General features: G+C 36.5%; 1 protein-coding gene across 1 annotated transcript in view; it reads right to left on the reverse strand.

Annotated features, from left to right (window-relative positions):
- Positions 1–26,619, reverse strand: part of LOC121370940 (gephyrin-like) — a 162,554-nt gene that overhangs the window by 13,464 nt on the left and 122,471 nt on the right. The window contains exon 16 of the mRNA XM_041496489.1: positions 24,502–24,575. Within this exon, the coding sequence (XP_041352423.1) occupies positions 24,502–24,575 (74 nt within the window). The remainder of the gene's footprint in view (positions 1–24,501; positions 24,576–26,619) is intronic.

Here is a 26,619-nt window from a genome sequence, read left to right on the forward strand (position 1 = left end):
ATTCCTTCTCTTCATCAAAACAGTAACAAAATAATCATTGAATTTTGAACTGATTAACAACCAGTAGAACATATTAATTAAATCATCGGCTATTGGATGTCAGAGATTTGGTCATTCCAACACGTAGTCTTCAGAAGAAACCTGTTACATATTTTTTATTAGTCACAAAAATTTAAGGGCTCTTTTACGTGCATTTTCCCAAAGATCTATATGACTGCTTTTGATATATCAGTCATGGGGCACTGGTGGTTGGGATGGCGGAAAACCTAATGGTTCCACTATGGAGGTTCGATCCTACAACCCAAGCATCACAGCCAAGTGCACTATCTACTGAACTACATCCTGCTCCCCCCAAATTCATAAGAACAGAGTTAAAAACATTAAAAGTTTGTTTTGTTTAATGGCACCACTAGAGCACATTGATTTATTAATCATTGGCTATTGGATGTCAAACATTTGATAACTTTGACATATAGTCTTTAGAGAGGAAACCTGCTATATTTTCCCATTAGTAGCTAGAGATCTTTTATATGCACCATCCCACACACAGAATAACACATACCACGGCCTTTGATATACCAGTCATGGTGCACTGGCTGGAGCAAGAAATAGCCCACTGGGCCCACAGATGGGGATCGATCCCAAACCAGCCACGCATCAAGGGAGCCCTTTACCAGTGGGCTACGTCCCATCCCTCATAAAAACTATCACCAAAAGCATAAAAATGATCGAAACTTGCAATTACATTAACCCACTACAAATGGCAGCCAGCCGGTTATTGATAAAAGCTTGGAGCCTGAAACCCCAGAAGAAAGGAGTGTGTAATGTATCTGTACATAACCTGTTACATTTGTTACAGCTTATACCTGTGTTCTGGTGTACTGGCAGCAGCATATGGCCGATCCTGGCAGGCGCCCGGGTCGGGGCACAGGTAAACCGTGTTTGTGCAAGTGTATGATTCTACACAAGAGCTTGCAATCACTCACAGGTAAACATGATGATACTCGTATCACCAGATGACTGCTTTTAGCAATATGTGTGTATAGTCTCCAAGTGCACATATGTCAATGCGTAACTAACACTATGTTACAGAATGTGCTCTTCTGAAAGTCTGGATGCTAACTGAAGGAACCGGTTTTTAAAATTTTAAACTTATATGCATGTTTAGGTTAAAAAAAAGAAAAGTCATGGGCATATGCTTTCAGCATACAAGACTGACTGTCAAGGACTGGATTTATTGGCTAGTTAAGTGTTAAAAGTTAACAACTTATTTTGACATCACTAGACCACACATTGAGCAATATGTAGCCCAGTGGTAAAGCGCTCGCTTGATGCGAAGTTGGTTTGAGATCGATCCCCATCAGTGGGCCCATCAAAGACTGTGGTATGTGCTATTCTGTCTATAGGATGGTGCATATAAAAGATCCCTTGCCGCTAATATAAAAGAATAGCCCATGAAGTAGCGACAGCAGGTTTCCTCCCTTAATATCTATGTGGTCCTTAACAATATGTCCGACGCCATATAACCATAAATAAAATGGGTGAAGGCGTCGTTAAATAAAACATTTCCTTCCTTCACTAGAGCACACTGATTTCCTAATCATCAGCTATTGGATGTCAAACATTTTATAATTCTGACATACTGTCTTAGAGGAAACACACTCCCCACAGACAGAAATAAAGAAAGATATGTTTTATTTAACGACACACTCAACACAATTTATTTACGGTTATATGGCGTCAGACATATGGTTAAGGACCACACAGATTTTGAGAGGAAACCCGCTGTTGCCACTTCATGGGCTACTCTTTCCGATTCGCTGCAAGGGATCTTTCATTGAAGCCAGCTCTTTAACACATCTGTAGGTATGATGGAAGAAAACCAACCCTGTTTTAGAATATTAGTATCTATTCAATGTATTTCTGGTCATACTCATACTAATGTTTGTGGAAATCCAAATTAGATCCCCCCCCCAATAATTTCATATGTATAAAAAAATATATATAGTAGGAAATGATAAGACCGTTTAAGCTACTACAAATATTAACACAATCAAAAAGAAATTGGATATAAAGACACTGATGCTCTAAACAGGAATATTTATTGAAAGTGTAACTTTAGTCATTAAAAGGCCTTATCTTATTATTCCAAAACACACAGGACAGTCCTTTTAAGATTAAAGGGTTTTATTTCCCTGGACTGCAGTAATTCATAATGATGTCTCTGCCATATATATGTACAAACTAATGCACTAGAGGCCTTGTCTGCTAGCTTCCAGATATACATGAATATATATTTCCATACATCTACATGTATCTATATTATAACGGGTTCATTTGAGTTCGTGAATGTAAAATAACCAGTTTTCTAAGACCGTTTACAGAAAATGTAATTAAGATAATTAACAATTTATGACAGCTGCATGAATTGACAAAAGAAAAGAAAGAATAAAGGAAAGAAAAAAAAAGAATAAATAAATGAATGAATGAATGAATAAATGAATGAATGAATGAATGAATGAAGGAAATGGTTTATTTAATGACGCACTCAACTCATTTTATTTACGGTTATATAAGTCAACATAACCAAATAAAACATCTATTGAGTACACTTAATAAAAATACATTGCATAAGTAACTGATGATAACTGTGATACATTCAAATAAACAAATATACAGCAAAATAAAAACAGAATATTTCTTTTTGGTTCAATTGTAATTACATGGAAGGACTGGAAATAACAGACAAGATGATGCCTGATGGGTCGAGGTTCTGTCAATGCATTTGATGATCCTACCCATCCTTGAAAAGAGAAGAGAGAAAAGATAAAAATCCTCAATTAGGCCGAGAGCTTTTCAAAGAAGCTTATTACACTAGAAGTGATCAAGGTCTGGACGTTTGGCTTTGATGAGTGGCATGAAGTATTGGTTCCCACTGTGTGGTCAACATGTAAACAAGCTTCACTCATCAAGAGAACAGCCAACACCTCCAGCCATGCATCACCTTGTCTGACCATTCGGGCTGTCTGGCCCTCTGTATTAGAAAAACACATGACCTTCCCGCCCTGCAGTTCCAGTGGAACAGAGCGCATATAGGTAAACGCTGGTAGATGGAGGCCAAATGGAACATGTAATTGATTTAGCTGCTCAATGAAAAGAAACGGAAATGGAGAGTGTGTGATTGCTAAAGCAGACAAAGAGGAACACACATTCTGAGAGTAGACTGCTAAAGCAATACATGTCCCCTACCAGGGCCCCAACAAAAGTTCATGCATCCTATGACCAAGGGCTGTAACTCTGTCAAAAATAGGCAAATTCCCATGAAAGTTAAAGTTTGTTTTGTTTAACGACACCACTAGAGCAGATTGATTTATTAATCATCAGCTACTGGATGTCAAACATTTGATCATTTTGATTTTGAGTAAAGCAATACAAATTCCCCAACAGGCCCCAAACATATTTCATAAATCCTAAGACCAAGGGCCATAACTCTGTCAAAAATAGGCAAATCCCCATAAACATCAAACTTGATCTATAACTCTACATGGTAAAGCTATACAAAACATTTTAGCTCAAGAAAAAAATGAAAAAAAGACTGGAAAACTATGTTTGACAGATGGACAGACAGATAGACGGACAGACAGATGGAGACAAACCCTATAGTCCCCTCTGGTTGAATGGGTTGGAGACTAATAAAATAATCAGTTGAGATAAGGTATACAAATTATTGACTCTTAGATAACTGAATTTACATTCTATTCCTGCTACTTTCTCTCTTCCTAAACATCAATCTAATTAAAATTAGCTCCACTGGTTATATTACATGTGGATTTAACAACACCCTGATGGAGCTCATATCCAGTTGACCTTTCATTCGGTCAATCAAAACCTTACTTGCAAAATCATGTCAGTGATTTGAAAAGAATTTGAAAAGAATTTGAAAACATTCGGGATTATGCAGAGGGTATACGAAATGATTCGGGTGAATTAAGAAGTATGCTGGAAACTAATTTCAATATAAAATTTTATATAAAATTTGTTTCAAGATGAAAAAAAACCCTGTTATGGTATAGCCATAAAATCTGTTTATACTAGTATACAATCCAAAGTTTATTACTGCACTTTTCCCCCAGTTTTGTAATGTTGAAATAGACCAACAAATTCGCCTATTACATAGTCTCGCCTGATATTTTTAGAATTTGTATGCTCACGAATAACGCTATAAAAGGTGAAGTGTAATTGGTCGATATTTAAATTATTTATAGATGAAATGTCGCCTGGACATGGGAGTCTGTTAGACCTACTGGTAGGCAAGTAGAGCTAATTTTAATCAGATTGCCTAAACATGCATCTCACACACACAGTTGGTAGAGCACTTGCCTGCTGTGTTTTGGTCATAAGACTAAACCGCCTTGATACACTCACTCTTTGATTGGGTTTCTTCCAGCACCAAGCCATGGTACCTATATGTTGTCCTGTATGTGGAAAAATGCATATAAAAGATCCCTGTTGCTACTAATGGAATTTGTTTTTACATTTTACGTAACAGGTTACTTCCGAAGACTATGTGTCAGAATTACCAAATCTTTGACATCCAATAGCCTAGATTAATTAATCAATCTGCTCTAGTGGTGTGGTTAACCAGAAGTTTTAATTGGTAAAATATTATTATTTTCATTATCATTTATTTGTATAATCTATCATAAGATATGGCATGATTTTCTCTGTTGACAGGGTTTCTGCCTGAGGGTAAAATGGGTATGGTGCCATACCCAAAATATTTTGCAGATTTTTTTATTTTTTTTAAAGTTAACATTTTGACAAAATTAATTACTCTTTACCATTACTGTATTATTTTCTTAACCCTAACCCTAAACATAACCCATTTTCCTTCCCCATAGCCCCTGTTGACTGTGGATGCATTCAATTCCATAGCACCATACCTATAGATCATAGCAAGGGAACTGCTGTTCAAATATTATCAATTACAGGGTCAATATTCCAAAACATTTCAAACCTAGATCTTGGTAGTGAGGGCACTTATTATGGTCTGTGTTATTTTTATTTTGTATGTCCTACCTTAAAATTATTTTCTAGCAGAAAGACTGGACCCCACAAGAACCAGCAGCCAGTGGAATGACCAGTGTAGTCTCACCTGAAATGATGTTTAGCAATCTGCTTCCCTGCACATTTCCTCCAGGCTCCAAACATTTATCTTACAATGAAACAAATTGTATGCAGTCTGACACATTCATTGTGATTCTGAATCATGTGACAGAACATGCCAAGTAACAGAACATGTTCAGCTGGCTGAATCATGTGGCAAAACATGCTGAGATAAACTGAGAATATAACCAAACATGTTGGATCTAGTTGAAGTATAACATAATGAACCTAGTGTAAGTATCAAAGTTAAATCTAGTAGAAGTAAATAACAGAACATGTTGAACCAAGTGGAAGTACACAACAGAACATGTTGAACCAAGTAGAAGTACACAACAGAATATGTTGAATCTAGTGAAGTATATAGCAGAACATGTTGAATGTAGCGGAAGTATATAACAGAACATGTTGAATCTAGTGGAAGTATATAACAAAACATGTTGAATATAGTGGAAATATTATAACAGAACATGTTGAATCTAGTGGAAGTATATAACAGAACATGTTGAATCTAGTGAAGTATATAACAGAACATGTTGAATATAGTGGAAGTATGTAACAGAACATGTTGAATCTAGTGAAGTGTATAACAGAACATGTTGAATCTAGTGAAGTGTATAACAGAACATGTTGAATCTAGGGAAGTGTATAACAGAACATGTTGAATGTAGTGGAAGTCTATAACAGAACATGTTGAATCTAGTGAAGGTGTAACAAATAAGAGCTAGTACAACAGAACAAACATGCTGAAATGTAACAGAACTGCCTTCACTTTAGTGAGTGTAATACTGATCAAGTTGAGTCAGGTTAGAGTATAACACACATTCAGCCAAGTGAGAGTATAACCCATTCTCTGATTGTTTTTTCCTGTCCCACAATTGGTATGTGCTTTTTTTTTCTGTCTCACAATTGGTATGTGCTGCCATGTCTGCAGGATAGTGAATATAAAAGACCCCTCACTGCTAATGGAAAAATGTAGGTTTCATCTGAAGACTACAAGACTGTGTGTCAGAGAGAGAGAGAGAGAGAGAGAGAGAGAGAGAGAGAGAGAGAGAGAGAGAGAGAGAGAGAGAGAGAGAGAGAGAGAGAGAGAGAGAGAGAGAGAGAGAGATGAGAGAGAGAGAGATGAGAGAGAGATGAGTCATGTAATAGTGCCTTTGGCTTAACTGAGTTCAATTAACATAAAAGTGCAACATTTAGATATGTTGCTATGATGTTAGTTTTTAAACAGGTGTTTGTTGATTGTAGCTACATGTAGCTGTAGAGTTCTGCAATACAGATATCTGGAGAACATTACAGACTGTTGTTAAATCATCAGTGTTAATCATAGGCCTACGTGTACTTCATATGTTTGTACAGTCAAACCGGCTTTTAAAGGTCACCTACGTGACAACATTAAATTGTCTTTACACATACACCTACATGTATTGCAACACACATAGGTCTTTCATTAGATTCTATATACTAGCTGACCTAAAGCAAACAAATCTGATGAACACTGACAACTGTTATTCAATCTCAAAATAAATAATTTTCTAGTACAGTGAAACCTCTCAAAACCAAAATGCCCTCAAAACCAGACATTTTTCAGTCCCTTTTTAATAAGCAATACAGGACTTAAATTCTCTAAACCGGATCCACCTGAAAACCAGACATTTTACTTGACCTCTGAGGGTGTCTGGTTCAGAAATGGTTTCATTGAATATCACATGTACTGTTAAATCTTTAGGGCCCATCTGTAGTCTGTCCCATTCCACCTACAAAAATGTTTGTTTTTTAGTAAATATTTTCAGTTTGGTTTGACATAAGAAGAAAAGTAAAAGTGTTTTGGAAATAACAAAAAAATACCCACCTATTTTTGTGTACAATTTAGAAAACAATCAGCTCAGAAGTAAATAGCTTGTAGTAAGTTCCATAGTATGAAAAAAAGGCGTTCCCTTTGGGAAGAACTATATAGACTTAAATCATTAATGGCATCACATGCATACAATTTGTATGGCGTTGCCATAGTGTTAACAACTCACACTCTATTAGAATTGTCAGTCTAGACTCCAAAGGTTTTATAAGCATGAGAACTGATAAAAAAAACAAGTTTGTTTTGTTAAATGACACCACTAAAGCACATTGATTTATTATCATCAGCTATTGGATGTCAAACACATGGTCATTTTGACACAGTCATAGAGAAGAAACCCACTACATTTATCCATTAATAGCAAGGGATCTTTTATATGCACCATCCCAGACAGGATAGCACATACACATGGCCTTTTATATACCAGTCGTGGTGCACTGGATGTGACAAGAAATAGCCCAATGGAGCCACCGATGGGGATTGATCCCAGACTGACTGCGCATCAAGCAAGTGCTTTACCACTGGGCTATGTCCCCCACCCCTAGAGGCCCGATAAAGTATCTGGATGGGTTAAATAAAAGAATGATATAAATTGTCTACAAAGGCTACACGAGAAGACTAATAAATATGGCCTATAAAGTGAAATTTTACTGTTCAGTCAAAATTTAAGTCATTACACCTACTTGAAAGTTTTACATATTATGAAGATATCCTTATATTACTGGAATGTCAAAAAAACACAACAACAACCCCAACATAGATCACAGGACTAAATCTTGATCCACGGGACAAAAAGAGTTCTAATCGGTGTATGAATCTTTTTTTTCTGTGTCCAGTCAAACCATTCATGTTTTATAGCGATTAACCATACAAAATTGAACTTTTCTACAATGCAACAAAGAGAAAATTAGTTAAAATAAAATCCAGCAGACACACATGTACATATCTTCGGTACTAAAACAGTTTTTTTTTTTTTAAATACATAGGAAATAAAGATTTTTTGTTCCTTTTTAAACATTTACTGACTATTTATTTACAATTGAATACAGGTATTTAAAGTCATTACATCTTTATCATTGTTGCACAGATGGTAATAATGTTTGGTGAGTAAATCAATATGAGATATTAAAAATGTATTATATCCTGGGAAAATTTCTATAGTCACAGCTTGAAATACACCATACATACATGTAGGTAAAAATTTATTAAAATTCCATCACAAATCATTTGTGCACATTTGTTAAAAACAGCTTCATTGGAGTGATCGAAATGATATTCTTATTTTCCACAAAATTTCCATCGTGGATGTGGATAGGGCTTGGATTTGGGATTGGGGTTGGGGTATGAACTAATACTGATGTCATAAAATGATCTACCTGTCAAACGTGACTAACTAGTCGATTATTGGTGACCAAAATTAAACAAATTACACTTAAGATAAATAAATAAATAAATAAATAAATAAATGTTTTATTTAATGACACACTCAACACATTGTATTTTATGGTTATATGGTATCAGACATATGGTTAAGGACCACACAGATATTGAGAGAGGAAACCCGCTGTCGCCACTTCACAGGCTACTCTTTTCAATTAGCAGCAAGGGATCTTTTAAATGCATCATTCCACAGACAGGGTAGTACATACCATGGCCTTTGATATACCAGTCATGGTGCACTGGCTGGAATGAGAAATAGCCTAATGGGCCCACCGATGGGGATCGATCCCATACCGACTGGGAGCGATCCCACACTGACCGCGCATCAAGCGAGTGCTGTACCACTGGGCTACATCCCACCCCTACACTTAATATATGCGACATTTTAACCAAAATGACAGTCCCGTGATTGCCATCCATTTTAGACCCATAAAACGGAAGTACATCAAAGTCTCCTATAATCATACAATTTTTTAATATAATTTTATTTCATTTCACAAAAAAAGAAAGGAATTTCTTTTTTTCCCAAATGGTTTTCCTTTTTCACCAACACTGACACAAACAAAAATTATATGTGAAAAACATGTTTTGAAAGATAAAAACAGACTGTCCCTATAGGCGATCAGGCTTTCTACCAGAAAATAGTTTGAGGGTACATAATAAAAACAAAAAACAGATTGTAAGTGCCCCTACTAGGTGGTTATGGCTTTGAAATCTTGTGAAGATGGACATTACATTCATACTCTTTGACAAATTTTAAATAGCAGTTCTCTTATAATCTATTTTAAAATTCTTTTAAAATATATCGATTAACTTCCAGGATTTTAGGGTACATAATTTTACTCTTTATAACCTTTGGCAGAAACACTGTCTATAGACAGACATTATTTTGTCTACCACTGTGTGTGTTTCCATAGTAGACCTATCCTCAGTGACCTGAAATGTACTTTATACAGTTTTCACCATTAGCAAAATCAAGGCGAACTGAAGATCACTCTCTAAGATGAAGAACGATGGAAGGAAATATTTATTTAATGACGCACTCAACACATTTATTTACGGTTATATGGCATCAGACATATGGTTAAGGACCACACAGATATTGAGAGAGGAAACCTGCTGTTGCCACTTCATGGGCTAATCTTTTCGATTAGCAGCAAGGGATCTTTTATATGCACCATCCCACAAACAGGGTAGTACATACCACAGCCTTTGATATACCAGGCTGGAATGAGAAATAGCCCAAGGGGCCCACTGACAAGGATCGATTCCAGACCGACCGCGCCCCCCCCCCCCCCCCCCCCCCCATCTAAAATGAATTTTCAAATAAAATGTCTCGCTCGGAGTCCTTTTTAAATGGATGTTTTACAAGATGTCTGCCATATAGCATATATATGTTCAAGTATATGTATGTATAAAATGTATGTGTCTTTACAGTCACTATTTAAACAGGTGGTCATCATTTTTAAGACATGTTTAGGAGGTGTCCTATGTAAAGCCCCAGTCACACTGTCAAGGATCAGGACTCCGGGTTATCCATGGATACGATCTGGTATCATTCGTGACAATCCGTTGTGGTCCGTACTAAACTGTACCGATCCTTAGCGACCCGTAGCGCTCCCCGTTGTCAACTAACCCCTATCCTTAATAATCTTTGGTTTATTCATTGAAAACCATAGTTAAACCATAGGGGACTGCGGAAAGACCACTATTTGGGGTTATCCGTGAGGTTTTCATCCGTCATGGATCCGGCCTAACAATCCTTGACAGTGTGACTGGGGCTTAAGGGGTTCAACCGTATACAAGTCAGTGATTTATCCACAATTTTTTGCCATGGTCCCATGCATGTCTGATGGGTTTGGGAAAATTAAGGCGAGCAAATACTACATGGGACATTTTTTTACGGCGACTGAATGATGATGCACACCACTGTTATATTAATTTATTACAACAGACATAATTAAATATATATATTGGGAATTTTTAGCATAGAATTTAATTGAGCATTTTCAGTGCCACTTTCTTTTGGGAAGGGACCCATGTTCGGACCCACAGAACGCCAGGATAAATCCCGTCTAGCCAGTAGATCTAACAGCATTGCGTGGACTCCCATGTCCAGGTGACATTTCATCTATAAATAACAATTTAAATATCAACCAATTACACTTCGCCTTTTATAGCGTTATTCGGAAGCATACAAATTCTAAATACATCGGGCGAGACTATTTATGCAATGGTCGAACTTGTTGGTCTATTTCAACATTGAAAAAACAGGGGGAAAAGTGCAGTAATAAACTTTGGATTGTATACTAGTATAAACAGATTTTATGGCTATACCATCATGTTTTTTTTTCATCTTGAAACAAATTTTATATAAAATTTTATACTGCAATTAGTTTCCGGCATATTTCGTAATTCACCTGAATTATTTCGTATATGCTCGGCATTATCCCGAATGTTTTCAAATTCTTTTCAAATCACTGGCATGATTTTGGAAGTAAGGTTTTGATTGGTCGAATGAAAAGTCAACTGGACATGAGCTCCAACAGGCTGCTGTTAGATCCACATGTAATAGTGGAGCTAATTTTAATTAGATTGTTACTTCAACAGGTGGTCATCATTTTAGTGACATGTTCAGGAGGTGTTGTATGTTAGAGGTTCCACTGTAGACACAAACAAGTGATCTCTGATCAGTCTGTCTGTACATCTGGCCTTGCTGTCAGCAGCAGACACAACAGCACTTAGCTGGCTAATTGGCTGATGCCATCAGTGGATGAGCAGTCATTCTGTAAGACGACCTAACCAATAACCCACTGTTTACTATCCTGTAAGCGGATAAACCAATGCTTACTATTCAGTAGGCCAATAAACTTGTTGTTTACTATGTGTACTTCACTCACAGGAACATGTGGATGTCGTAATTGTCCATATGACTATCGTTCTTCCCATGCTTAAAGCTTTCATCGTGTGGAACTTGGTGCAGTTCTTTGGGACAGTTTGGTACAAGAAAGTCAGTGTGATCAAATAACACAATTAATAACCCTGATCATATTGTACCAACCAGAGGCACTTTTCAAAAAGACATGCTGATATACATATATTCAGCTTGAACACTTTTTTTTTCTTCTTTTTTTGGGGGGGGGGGGGGGGGGGGGGAGGAGCTATCACTTTGGTTCCCCATTCTCCCCTGAAACTAATTTTATTTCCCCATAGCATGTGAATTAAAAAAGAAAAAAAAAGAAAGAAAAAAGTACTATAAAAAATTAAATATCAATGCTCAAAATGGTAATATTTTAAATGGCTCACCATGAACTAAGAAGAACAATTAATCACTTGCCTCAATAATTTTTCAAGTCAGGGTCTGGAAAATGGGTTACCATTATATATATATATATACACCAGTCCAATCTTAAACAATGCACGTCTTCATATAAACAATAAATTATTAATAGATCACATAAACAAGCAAAGATGGATTACATGTAGCTACAAGGGATATTTTATATGCACCTTCCCCACTTACAGCACAGCACATACCATGACCTTTTATACACTAGTCCAATCTTAAAGAATGCACTTTAAGACTTCATAAAAATAATAAATTATTAATAGATCACATAAACAAGCAAAGATGGAATCATAAACAGCTGGCCCAGCCAGCGGGATACAAAACATACACCACACGCCATTCACAGGCATAAACATGGCATATTCTCAGGTATAAACCAGGCATATTTATAGGACATGGAGCTGCTATTTCTGACAACATGCAGGTGCTTTTTTGATACTTTTTGGCACCAGAGGCTTCCTAGCACAAACAAACCATAGAAATTTATAAGGGTTCTAATATCAGTGTTTATATAAACCACTTGAGATCTATACATATACAAAGTCTATTTTGTCTGTTAATCTGTTGAAAGCCTGTGATGCGCATTACAACTTGGCATAGAGTTACAGTGAATAGACTTATTAGTATGGAAATCGGCAACACTGCTTGTTTTTTCTTCTTCTTCTTTTTCACTAAACATTAAAATCAATCAATTTCATGATTAATATTATGAATATTAAATCTGTTATAAGTATACTTAGTGTAATTTTTAACTTTCTGTTGCTATTTGTTTTTGTAAATCTGGAGGGGGGGGGGGGGGGGGAGGGAGCCAGCCAGTAATGTAATAATTATGACAGTCTTCAGAGTATATCTTCAACATTTTTCATTTCTCACTCCAGCAAGTGCACCATGACTGGTATATCAAAGGCCATGGTATGTGTTATCTTGTCTGTGGGATGGTGCATATAAAAGATCCCTTGCTGCTAGTCGAAAAGAGTAGCAGGTTTCTTTTATATGTGTGGCCCTTAACCATATGTCCGATGCCATACAACCATAAATAAAATGTGTTGAGTGCATTGTTAAATAAAACATTTCCTTCCTTCAAACATTTTTCCATTAGCAGCAGAGAATCTTTTACATATACTTTCCCACACAGAGAATAGCACAACACACCACTGCCTTTGATATAGCAGTCGTGCAGCACTAGTTAGTATGGGGGGGGGGGGGGGGAACCCCATCAGTCTGCCAAGGAGATTCGATCCTTTTACCCAAATACCTCAGGTGAGTGTTCTACCAATTGAGCTACATGTAAATCTTGCCCTCCTATCAATGAACACAACATACTAGTCATCCCCACCGCATGAAGAAAAAAATAATAAAAAAATAAATAAATAAAATAAAATAAAAATAAAGAATTTACCTATAGATGACCTTATACAGGAATGACTAGTGTAGAAATAAAAATAAAATTAACCGAAGAAAACACATCTGAGATACACTCATGACCAACAACCTTGATTTATAAGGGAATCATGATATATTGCAAAGCCATCATTAACTCTGCTTACCAGTCTATTGGGTTGTAATAACAATGGCATATCGCCATTCACACAATCCTCTAATTCAACACTGTCATCATCAATACTTAATCTGAAAATGTCACCAGAGTATTTCCAGCTACACAGAGAAGAACTGTAATGTATTTATAGTTGACCAAATAAATGGCCGAGACTGAACAAATAGCTGTTTATAGCCATTGTGTTGAGGATGAGAGTGAATCACTGATCTCACAATAATTAAATGTCTTGACACCACCTGATGCTGAATTCCCACCAGCACCTGCTGGAAATAACCAACACTTCTTCGATAACAGTTTTATATTGTAACTAACTTACAGGAGAAAGGTCAAACAAGTATGCACATGCAATAGTTAAAATTATATTGATGCTAACTTACAGGAGAAAGGTCAAACAAGTATGCACATGCAATACTGTTAAAATTATATTGTTGCTAACTCAGTTTCCTTTTCCCTTTTTCATATAAATATAAAAATTGTTCCATTCAAGTGTCCCTTGCATATTCTTATTCCCAGTCTGGAGCTCGTCGTAGTAAGATGTGTTTGTGCACACTGCATGTGCTTTCGCGGCTCGACTTGGGGATCCTTCACTTTTGTTGTTTTTGTCAGCGAAGTGAAGTTTTCTACTGGGATGTATGCGGCCATTGGAACTGATTGAACGCTGGAACGCTTCTCGTTTTGACAGTCTGCACCACCAGGTTGGATTCTTTTTTAGCGAGATTCCTTGCCTCCACGTTATTTCTCCGTCTACTATGTTGACTTGGTTTTTTCATGACTCGTATGACAGCCATTCTGCAGAATGCCATGGTTGTTTGCGTTTAGTCTCTACATGTCCGAGCCTGTCCTAGCAGCACTGGAAGATTGACTCAATGAAGAAATAGGAAGCGGGGTCGGCCCCTACTACTATTTTCTAGACTTTACTCTGTTTTATTGTGATACCATCTTGTATCCTCCGGAGTCGGGCCCATCCGCACCACTATACCAACCCATGACGACTGAACTATACCCTAGTCTGATTCTCTGTCTCGTTCAGATGGATCCGGCTTCTCAAGATCTGTATTTCAGGACAGCACTACACCTTCAATGTCTAATGATTGTCAATCTTGGGGTTTTCTTGACGGGATGCAACCCATCTCATCCCTACAAGCTGTGCACCCTAACGGCCTTAATGAGGCCACTCATGTGGACATATAGATCGGACTTTAAACTTTTAGACCTGGCCATGCTAGAGATCGGACCCGTGACGGACATGCCTGAAACCGTAGTGGTATAAGGGCATGTTAAAAAAGTTCAAGCTCAAGCTAACTTACAGGAGAATTAAGATCATACAAGTATGCAGATGTATGCAATAGCTTGCCTTGTCCTTCAAACGTTTTATTGAAAAGTAATTTACATGAGGGTATCTTTTTTGTCCCATGTGTATGTTCATTGCAAATATTTTTTTAAATGTCTGAATATTGAAGAGACCAAACGGCAGCTGCATATATACTGCACTGGGCTTGGGAATACGTGTAATCACTAAATTACACAAGTTTGAGTCACTGGAATATGTGAAGTATTTCTCGTTCCATCCAGTGCTCCAAACCTGAACTGGTGTAACAAAGGCCATGGTACGCACTATCCTGTCTGTGAGATGGTACCTATAAAAGACCCCTTGAGCTACTGGTTGAAAAGAATAGTCAAGATAGTGGCACTAGATGAAACCATTCTGTGTGTGGTTCGTAACCATATGTCTGATGCCATACAACTGTCGATAAAAATCTGTTCAGTGCAACTGTTAAACAAAAACATTTCGTTCGGCTCTTATTAAAAATAGAGCTGGGCAGTATACTGTATATATACAGGACTCTATATTGTGATCAATTTGGTTGCATATGCAACCATTTTTTTTCATTTGGGAACTAAAACATTTCATACTATCTAAATACAAGAAGGAAGGAAGGAAATGTTTTATTTAACGATGCACTCAACACATTTTATTTACAGTTATATGGCGTCGGGCATATGGTTAATGACCACACAGATATTGAGAGAGGAAACCCACTGTCGCCACTTCACAGGCTACTCTTTTTGATTACCAGCAAGGGATCTTTTATATGCACCATCCCATAGACAGGATGGCACATACCATGGCCTTTGATGTACCAGTCGTGGTGCACTGGCTGGAGCGAGAAATAGCGCTATAGACCCACTGATGGAGATCGATCCCAAACCGACTGCTCATCAAATGAGCGCTTTACCACTGGGCTACGCCACACCCAAATACAAGTAGGTGACATCTGGCTCCTAGATGGCAAAGTTAACATAGAGGGCTGGCATATACTGTTCAGTATTGGTATCATGTCAATACTGACTTACCGTTCCAATCAAATTTCAAAATACAGAAATTTTGGTATTGAAAAATGTTTTTCGTCATTAAGTAAAGCAGTAACAATTTAATATATCTGATGAATGCAAAATAGCTGAAAAGAACAATGGACATCATTCTTGCTCAGAATCAACAGAAAAACATGTACAGAATGTATGAAATTAGTGGGTGAGCCTTAACTTGGGCATGCATTTGAAGCAGAGTATACCGAAAACATTGCTTGATATCAGTATCGGTATTGATATTATGTTAATACCGATACTTAAGTAAATCACTCCCAAAATACTGAACATGAAATTTCAATACCACCCACCTCTAATTAAAAATGTTGTTCTGATTTTTATTCTAAATATAAATCAAAGTACTTCCTAGATGCCCAAGACAAATGGTTTGATATCTGTGTCAAATACACGGAAATGGAGACTGGCATGGATTTTCTCCACAAGAACATGCAATGGACACCCGAGGGACACAATCAGCTTTATATAAACCAAATAAATATCGCCATTGCTTTGTACCAACACATCCACTAACAAGTCATCTGTATCCGACTGGCTCAAGACAGAAATACTCTGACAAAAGGAAGTCCATCTTAATGAACCCCCATGACATTTGAATAGCCTCATTGTCCAATTCCCCATCATTGAAATACTTCGTGTGCAATCAACAAAGTGATGAAGTAACGTGTCTTGGGGATTACTAAACAGTGATTAATGTAAATTAGACAGAGAGAAAGAGAGATTTGTGCAAACAGACTAGTAGGTGGAAGGAAATGATATCGAGTGGGCTTGGTTTAAGTCTTCTATATAAGCAACCATAAATGTACATAATTACCGGAGTCTAAAGCTGTTGAAAATACAATAGTATAACAAGAATCCCACAGAATTATAAATGTCTTATACGTACTACGAATGTATTCAGTATTCATCAAAACTGAAGTTTGTGAAAAACAAATTTAAGCAGTCCATTATTAAGACCTAGAAATAGAAATTCACCTTTAAAACCTCTCCAGAAATCACAGGTAATTTTTCAAGAGACAGATCAATGTACGATTATCTCATCTGCCATTTAGCTTGTGAATGTTTTATATTTTAATTCCATAATGTTCTAAAAAACCCAAAAACATTTGAAGTCCTATCTTTCACACAGGATCTCAAACCCTCCCATCACTCTATATATTCTATATTTCCAGGCTAGGGATTTTCGAAGCTATCTTAATGCTACGAAATTGTAAAACCATCGTAGACTATGATATCACTATGTCGTGTGCTGTAGTGATAGCACACGACATAGTGATATCATATCTTACAATGGTTTTATGATTTTGTAGCGTTACGATAGCTTTGAAAATATCAGTCCTGGAGGCCACATTTTTTCTAAGCAAGATATATTTCTTTTGGCCTGCTATTTAAAAAAAATTAAATAAAAATAACACTAGGGCATATTAACTTCCTGATTAAAAAAGAAAGAAATGTTTTATTTAACGACGCACTCAACACATTTTATTTACGGTTATATGGCATCAGACATATGGTTAAGGACCACACAGATTTTGAGAGGAAATCTGCTGTCACCACTACATGGGCTACTCTTTCCGATTAGCAGCAAGGGATCTTTTATTTTCGCTTCCCACAGGCAGGATAGCACAAACCATGGCCTTTGTTGAACCAGTAATGTATCACTGGTCGGTGCAAGTGGTTTACATCTACCCATCGAGCCTTGCGGAGCACTCACTCTAGGTTTGGAATCGGTATCTGTATTAAAAATCCCATGCCTCGACTGGGATCCGAACCCATTACCTACCAGCCTGTAGACCGATGGCCTAACCACGACCACCACCGAGGTCGGTAAACTTCCTGATTAAAGTTGTATGTCGAATTTTTGTTTTTGAAGTAAATGTTTTTAACATACATGTATGCAGTGAAATGAACATTCACAGATGCAGCAAGTTTCGTTGATCAAGGACTTACAGTTACAGTTTGTGAGAAATGGACCGAAATGTGAAAGATTAACATTGAGCTAAATGCTGAAGTACACAATGTTAAAGAGTTAAAAGACGTACATGCGTGCAACAACATGTTTAAAACAGGTTTCATGGGTGGGACGTAGCCCAGTGGTAAAGCGCTCACTGAATGCATGGTTGTTCTAGGAACGATCCCCGTCGGTGGGCCCATTGGGCTATTTCTCATTCCAGCCAGTGCACCACGATTTGGTATATCAAAGGCTGTGATATGTGCTATCCTGCCTGTGGGATAATGCATATAAAAGATCCTTTGCTACTAAACGAAAAAAGGTAGGTTTCATCTCTTAAAACTATGTCTGAATTATCAAATGTTGGACATCCAATAGCTGATGATTGATGAATCAATGTGCTCTAGTGGTGTATGTAAACAAAACAAACAAAACAAAACACGTTTCACTGGTGTAGGACAAAGTTTTGGGAAAATGGGAGCTGCGGGTAAATACAAAAATTTAACAAAACTAAATGCAAAAGTTGATGCCATGGCTACTTTTGTCAGAAAGGCAATAACTAAATTTCAACTTCTGACTTTTAAGGCAAAACCAAATTTATGCAGCATGAATTGTGGGTAATTAAATATCTAGCCTACCATAAACCTTTTTTGGTGCACTGTGTTGAACATCCATATAGGTGCAACTATAAACCAAGTTTCATTGATCTAGGACTTACATGTATACAAGCAGCTTGTGAGAAATGAATATATATACGTGAAACTTTAATGCGAACGTTTATGCACCGCCGTCAGAAAAGTAATGCCTAAATCTTACCTTTTTACTTCGTAAAGGAGAGACAAAAATTACAGGGTTTTTTTTTCATTGAAGAAGCCTCTATATAGTCCTTCCCACAGGAAACACTTTGTTTTTCTCAAACTATGGAATTTACTACAAGCTATTTATTTCTGAGCCAATTGTTTCTAAATTGCACACAATTTTTTTTATTATTTCCAAAACACTTTTACTTTTTTTCTTACATCAAACCAAACTAAAATTATTTACAAAAAATTATTTTTTATAAGAATATGGGACAGACTATAGTTAGTAATTCATATATTTTAGTGGTGATGGTGGTGGTAGTAACACTAGTTGCATGCAGCAGCAGCAATATTAACAATAGTAATAACAGTACAGTACTTGTGTAAATCAGACCCTGAACAAACTGGAATCCTGTAAAAAGTGGCCAAGTTTCATGGTCCCACATTTTCTAAATTCTGAAACTCGACCTTCAAAACACCGGATCTAGTCTGAATCGGATAAATAGTAGGTTCCCAATGTGATCCACTTTAGACAGGTTTCACTGTGATAGTAGTAGTTAGTGGTAGTAGTAGTGGTGGTGGTGGTGGTAGTCATAGTAGTTGTTGTAGTAGTACTAGTAGTAGTAGTAGTAGTGGTGGTGATGGTAGTAGTACTCGTAGTTGTTGTAGTAGTAGTAGTAGTAGTGGTGGTGATGGTAGTAGTACTCGTAGTTGTTGTAGTAGTAGTAGTAGTAGTGGTAGTGGTAGTGGTGGTGATGGTAGTAGTACTCGTAGCTGTTGTAGTAGTAGTAGTGGTGGTGATGGCAGTAGTACTCATAGTTGTTGTAGTAGTAGTAGTAGTAGTGGTAGTGGTAGTGGTAGTGGTAGTGGTGGTGATGGTAGTAGTAGTGGTAGTGGTGGTGATGGTAGTAGTAGTAGTAATTGTGAGGTAGTGGTTGTCATCATACTAGTAATAGTAGTAGTACTAATAGTAGTAGTAGTACTAGTAGTTGTGATAGTGGTAGTAGTTGTTGTGATAGTAGCAGTAGTGGTAGTAGTAATGGTAGTGGTGATAGTAGTAGCGGTAGCAGTAGTTGTTGTTGTGATAGTAGTAGTAGTAGTGGTAGTAGTGTTGTTGTGATATTAGCAGCAGCAGTAGTAGTAGTAGTAGTAGTGGTAGTAGTAGTTGTTGTTGAGATAATAGTGGTATTAGTAATTATTGTTGTTGTGATAGTAGTGGTAGTCGTAGTTATTGTTGTTTTTGTATCTAATTTTAATTATGATTATAAATAATTCATAAGCAATCATGAAACATTTATACTGACTGGAAACCGGGAGCTGAAAATAACTAAAATATCGCACCACCAGTAAGATGGAGCATTGTTGATTCGTTCATCTAAAACAGCCATTGGATGCCAGCGCTGCTACCTGGGCGGTCAGCCTCTCCCGCGGTCTTCAAACGGATCCGTGTCCAAAGACTAATATTTACAGTTAGCTACTGGGCCACTGATAGAGTTGGCCACTGGTGTAAAGAAAGCAGGTATCAGCACCGATACACACAGATAGCCCATTTCACCGGAGACCATCAAAACATGCCACGTTTATTGGATGAATGAGGTTAAACACATCGCATGCAACACGGAGTTGGACTCATTTTGCTTTCAACTGATAATTCGACATTTCATTGCAAGGTAGCATTATAAACACACATTTCTTTCAACCTACAATTCGACATTTCATTGCAAGGTAGCATTGTAAACACACATTTCTTTCAACCTACAATTCGACATTTCATTGCAAGGTAGCATTATAAACACACATTTCTTTCAACCTACAATTCGACATTTCATTGCAAGGTAGCATTATAAACACATGTTTCTTTCAACCTACAATTCGACATTTCTTTGCAAGGTAGCATTATAAACACATATTTCTTTCAACCTACAATTCGACATTTCATTGCAAGGTAGCATTATAAACACATGTTTCTTTCAACCTACAATTTGACATTTCTTTGCAAGGTAGCATTATAAACACACGTTTCTTTCAACCTACAATTCGACATTTCTTTGCAAGGTAGCATTATAAACACACACTAACATATAGTTTCATGGGAATATGTAACACATGAACAGGATTTTTTTAATGGAATATTTGAACTTTTTTTTGAAGCTCAACATTTCATCAGAAGGCATTTTGAAAGTGATTCTCATAACATATAGATCAAAAGCTTTGTTTAATTTTATGTAGCACACACAATCTATAAGAAACAGAAACATTTGTGGACAGTATAACTGCACAGCAAATTCAGTGAAATGGAGAAAGAAGGATGTGCTTCAAATCATATTTTGATTCATAATTACCAGCTTTTATGGAAATATTATTAGGAATACAAAACATATATAAAAAAACAAGTTTAAAAATTTAAACTAAAACCTAATATACATGTACTTAAATATAAATTAAATAAAAAAAACACCCCACAATAACAATACATGTTTGAAATTTACATGTAGGAGTTTTAAAGATATAATTTCCGTCTCTTTGACCGGCCTCGGTGGCATTATGGCAGGCCATCGGTCTACAGGCTGGTAGGTACTGGGTTCAGATCCCAGTCGAGGCATGGGATTTTTAATCCAGATACCGACTCCAAACCCTGAGTGAGTGCTCCGTAAGGCTCAATGGGTAGGTGTAAACCACTTGCACCGACCAGTGATCCATAACTGGTTCAACAAAGGCCATGGTTTGTGCTATCCTGCCTGTGGGAAGCGCAAATAAAAGATCCCTTGCTGCTAATCGGAAGAGTAGCCCATGTAGTGGCAACAGCAGGTTTCCTCTCAAAATCTGTGTGGTCCTTAATCATATGTCCGATGCCATATAACCATAAATAAAATGTGTTGAGTGCATCGTTAAATAAAACACTTCTTTCTTTCTCTCCGTCTCTATATTTATGAAACACACACCACACACACACACACACAACACAAACGCATACATGCTAACACTCACACACAAAGTAACTAAGTTGTTAAAAACAAATTTTCCACCTTATATAAATATTTTACACTAGCTCACAAATCTTTTTTAAAACTCAGCATCAAAACCTTCTAAATGTCAACCCTTTATTTTATTTTATTACGATACATTTATATCCCCACATGTAATATGTGTACAAATCTTTACCAATAAAAATCAGCAAAAGATAAAAGCATCTGTTCAGCAATAAGGCTGGTTATCTGAGCTAATCCACTTGAGCTAAACAGATTAGTGATGATAATGAAGATTGTCGTTATGCAGTGTGAATCTGCTCCAGTGCTTGAGTGCGTGGGATGACAAGCCATTAACTCAACACGCTTGCTCCGGCACAGCACCGCTCCCAACTGAAGCATAGGCAAACTTTGAAGAGGCTCCCAGAAAACTGATTCCATTAATTGGATTCCGATTCCTGCCCATTCCGAGTCCCAAGCCCACGATCACGGAGCCAAAAGCGGACGGACCAAACATGACTGTGGGGAAAAACAAATTTATTGCGAGTCCCATTTCATAGCCCCATTTACATCCCCGCGTCTATTCCCCGCAGTCGGCCGCTGTAAATGTCATCGTCGTCTTGAATAGCAGACACTCCACAGAGCTTTCCACCTTGGACAGTGATTCAGACTTAACATAATCTCTTCTTCTTTAAATAACATTATCGCCAGCGTGCCTTTGGTTTCAACTCCATTGTGTAATGTATCAATTTTTTTTTCTTCATTCTAGTCATCACAGAAGTACTAGTGTTAGTTGAAAACAAATTACGTAAAGTGAAGATCAAATCTATTTGTCTCTGTTATTTTGGCTAGTTATAAATAGCATCTGACACAGTACTTACCAACCATCAAGCACTGGTTGGGATGGGAAATAATCCAAGGTGGAGGGGGACTGAGGATAAGGCCCATCAGACCTGAGGAGAGCAATCTAACCAATGAGCTATGTAATCCTGCATAATATACTATACCACAGTGTAGGGTGATTATAATGTCATAATGTGACAGGTACATACATTTATTAAATACAGAATTCTACTTGAGAGGCTGGGGCCTAATTCACTAAACTCTCGCAGCTTTGCGATCTCGTAGTGCAATGCTAAAAGACTTGCAAAGAGGATGCTTTGTCTAGCAGAGCCTAAGAGACCTTTGTGAATTAGGCCCCCTGTTAGATATCATTTACATGTATCTTACAAGTTTCTTCAAAACTGTAGCTAATAAATATGAATGTAGTATTCTATTTCTTACATATCTTCAAAAACGAGGTTGAAATAAATTCAAACATTATTGCAACTAACATGTATTTACTGTGCTTGCGTTTATGTGTCATAGATCAATCAATTACTGATTAACTTATATGACACAGAGCTATCACTTTCGACCGTGTCCGTTTGATTAGATAGTACAGCTGTTGTAACTAGGTCTTCACCTAGGAGAAGCCAAACTTATATCTTTAAATTGATATCACACATGTTATTAGTATGTGATATTATAAATAACAAATGATTTTCTCACTCACGGGTGTGCAAGAAACATAATTTGTTTCATATTTTTGAATTTCAATCTTGAATAATATTGTTTAGTCAATATGTTTGTTAGCTGTGGTGTATCAATAAACATTAATTGCAATTAATTCTTTAAAGGGACATTCCCGAGTTTGCTTCAATTTTTAAGATGTTATCGACTAACAGAGACTTTTTGACGACTGTAATTACATATCAAATATATTTTTCTGCATAAAATATTAGTGGCTGTATATTAAACATGTTTTTGATTGTTCTAATATTAGTACTAGGTTAAATTTTATTTTATTTCCTAAAAACGATTTTTTCGTACGTACGGAATTATTTGAAGACAAAATCCAGTTTGGGATTCTTACAAATATTAAGATGACCAGAAACACATTGTATATACAGACACTGATAATATATTTAATATATAAGTTTAATTGTAGAAATATTTTATTAGTCTGTAACATCTTACAATGCAGAAAACTCGAGAATGTCCCTTTAATGAAACTAATTGTTATTTTAACAATACATTCTTGAATACACATATAAACAATCATTCTGAGAATACAGCTACAGCAATATATGTTGCGTACTGGACCCAACAAATTTTCTCCTAAGTTCAAGGGCCATAACTGTATGAAAATGGAAAAACTGTCATGAAAGTTAACTTGATCTGTAACAATACAAGATAAAGCTATGTACAAAATTTCATCTCAATATCTTCAGGCATTGCAAAAAACCCAAATGGAAAACAAATTTTCATATCTCCTAAGTTCAAGGGACATAACTGTATGAAAATGGAAAAACTGTCATGAAAGTTAACTTGATCCGTAACAATACAAGATAAAGCTATATACAAAATGTCATCTCAATATCTTCAGGCATTGCAAAAAACCCAAATGGAAAACAAATTTTCATATCTCCTAAGTTCAAGGGACATAACTGTATGAAAATGGAAAAATTGTCATGAAAGTTAACGATCTGTAACAATACAAGATAAAGCTATATACAAAATGTCATCTCAATATCTTCAGGCATTTCAAAAAAACCCAAAAAAAACAAATGGAATTTTTGTTTTCATATCTCCTAAGTTCAAGGGACATAACTTTGTTATGGAAAATGGGTATACTGCCATGAATGTCAAACTTAGTCTGTAACAGAACATTATAATGTTACACAAAAAATTTCAACACAATATCTTGAGGCATTACCAAAACAAGCCCAGGAAAAAAAAATTCAATCCCCCATGTTCAAGGTTCAAAACTCTGTCAAAAATGGGTAAATCACCATGAAAGTCAAACATGATCTGTAACAGTACATGATAAATCTATTGATAAAATTTCAGTGGGACAGATGGTTGAACAGAAACCTATAGTCTCCTCCGGGTGGACCAGAAGGGGACTAATAAAATGCACACAAAGCTAAACATTTCACAGACCACTAAAACATGCTAACTCAGCAACTGTTGTCATGAACATGAAACTTACCCTGGTTTCATGAAAACACGAGCAAAATGAAGAGTTGCCTTGAGATCTGTTTCCAGTACTTGCTTCAGATAGTCCTAAAATAAGATTAGAAACTTACTGTTCAAACAACTATACAAAGTATGAACCAAGTTCCAAAGAGCCTTGACCTCTATAACCAGGTGTCAAAGACGATTACCTGTTGAATCTTTATGCCATCCCTGAAAACAATCACACAAAGCTTAGAGAAACTTTTTATCACATTCTAAATTACCTTGAGCTTTCCTTGGGGTCAGATTTATAGGACTGGGAATGTTCAGATAAATAAATTAAATATGAACACCATCAATTACAAGGATTCACAGTTAAAAGCAATCAAATCATTTTAAACATGTTCTAAATGTCCTTTAACTAGGAAGATATTTAAAGTACAATTGGTTGGCCTGCAATTTTTTGTAATATGCCACTCTCTGTCTCATATCAAAATGTCAATGACTTTCCTTCAACACTAAGATTATTTATGTCACATTTGTTCATGGAAAAAGCATGACCAAAGAACTTGCATTACATGGAATTGAATGACTTACTAATAATAAACTTGATTGATGTAAAAAAAAAACACATTTTATTTTTATTTTATAAAAATCAAGTGCTATTGCAAAAAAAGAAAAGAAAAGAAAAACGGGGGGGGGGGGGGGGGGGGGGGGGGGGAATCAATAAAAAAAAAATTCAATAAGGGCAACCATAAGTTTCAATGATCGGATCTACATGTATAGTTAATGGACAATGGAGTTAAAGGAATACACTTAATATAGAGATAAATGCAAAATTTTATTTTTATTTTAGCAAAGTTCATCATTTAATATGTCTAGATGTAAATGGTTTTTACTAAAATACAGTAAATTAAATATGAAATTAATATATTTCATTAAAAAAACTAAACAAAACAAATACATGCACTGAGATGAGTATTTACATATGCAACTATGGCTCAAGTTTTATTGATCTGGAATTTATACTTTGGAAGAAATGGTTTGTTTGTTTTGGTTAACGACACTACTGGAGCACATTGATTAATTAATTAATGATCGGCTAATGGATGTCAAACATTTGGTAATTCTGACTTGTAGTCATCAGAGGAAACCTGCTATATATTTCCTAATGCAGCAAGGGATCTTTTATAGGCACTTTCCCACAGACATGATCAGTTGTGGTGCACTGGTTGGAACAAGAAAAAACCTAATCAGCTGAATGGATCCACTGAGGTGGTTCGATCCTGCTACGCAAGCACCTCAGGCGAGCATTCAACCGACTTAGCTAAATCCCACCCCTTTGTAAGAAATGGAGACAAATACAAAATCTTTCCCACTGTCAAGGACAATACATACCATAGACCTTAATAAACCAATGTGGGACACTGGTTGGAATGGGACAAAAATGCATACAAAGTTCATCATGAGCGATAAATCGTATGACTCAATGAACCCAAGGCGATTGCTCCACCATGCACAAAGCTACATCCCACTCATTGTGGCCTTTCAAACGAAGTATCACCAAAGTAAATCCCAGTGTAATGTCAATACTGACACATTCATTGACACTCAAATGTTTCCCCGTCTTGTTTTCCTTTTTGGACATTATTAATCGGATCAATTTTGTCCTTGATGCTCTTAAATTGTCAAAGGATGTCTTATTAATTTACTGTTTTCCATAAGTTTAAAGGTAGAAGGTCCAAAATGTATCTGAACAGGAAATGCAGTCTCATAGAGCTTCAGTGGAAAAAGTGGTTTCTAAAACAATTGCAAAAAAAACTTAAAATTATGAACCTGCAGAAAATACATTTCAAGCGGTCAGTTGTACCAGCAGGGGTTCTTAAAAAACTGCTGTAATTGACATGTTTACAAAACTTATCACTTCATAAGCAGATTTATACTTATTAATATCTCAACAAAAGCTGTCATGCAGTGCATGATTAAACCATCAATAGTTTGTTAAAAAAAATAAACCACACTGTGGTTCCAGCCAAATTATTTTATTTCCTTATATTGAGAAATGTAAACCCCATACCAACTGGTTCCCACGAATGGTATATCAAAGCATGAGGTATGTGCTGTCCTGTCTGTGATAAAGTGCAGGCTGCAA

Source organism: Gigantopelta aegis, chromosome 4, assembly GCF_016097555.1.
Source record: "Gigantopelta aegis isolate Gae_Host chromosome 4, Gae_host_genome, whole genome shotgun sequence".
Classification (NCBI taxonomy): domain Eukaryota; kingdom Metazoa; phylum Mollusca; class Gastropoda; order Neomphalida; family Peltospiridae; genus Gigantopelta; species Gigantopelta aegis.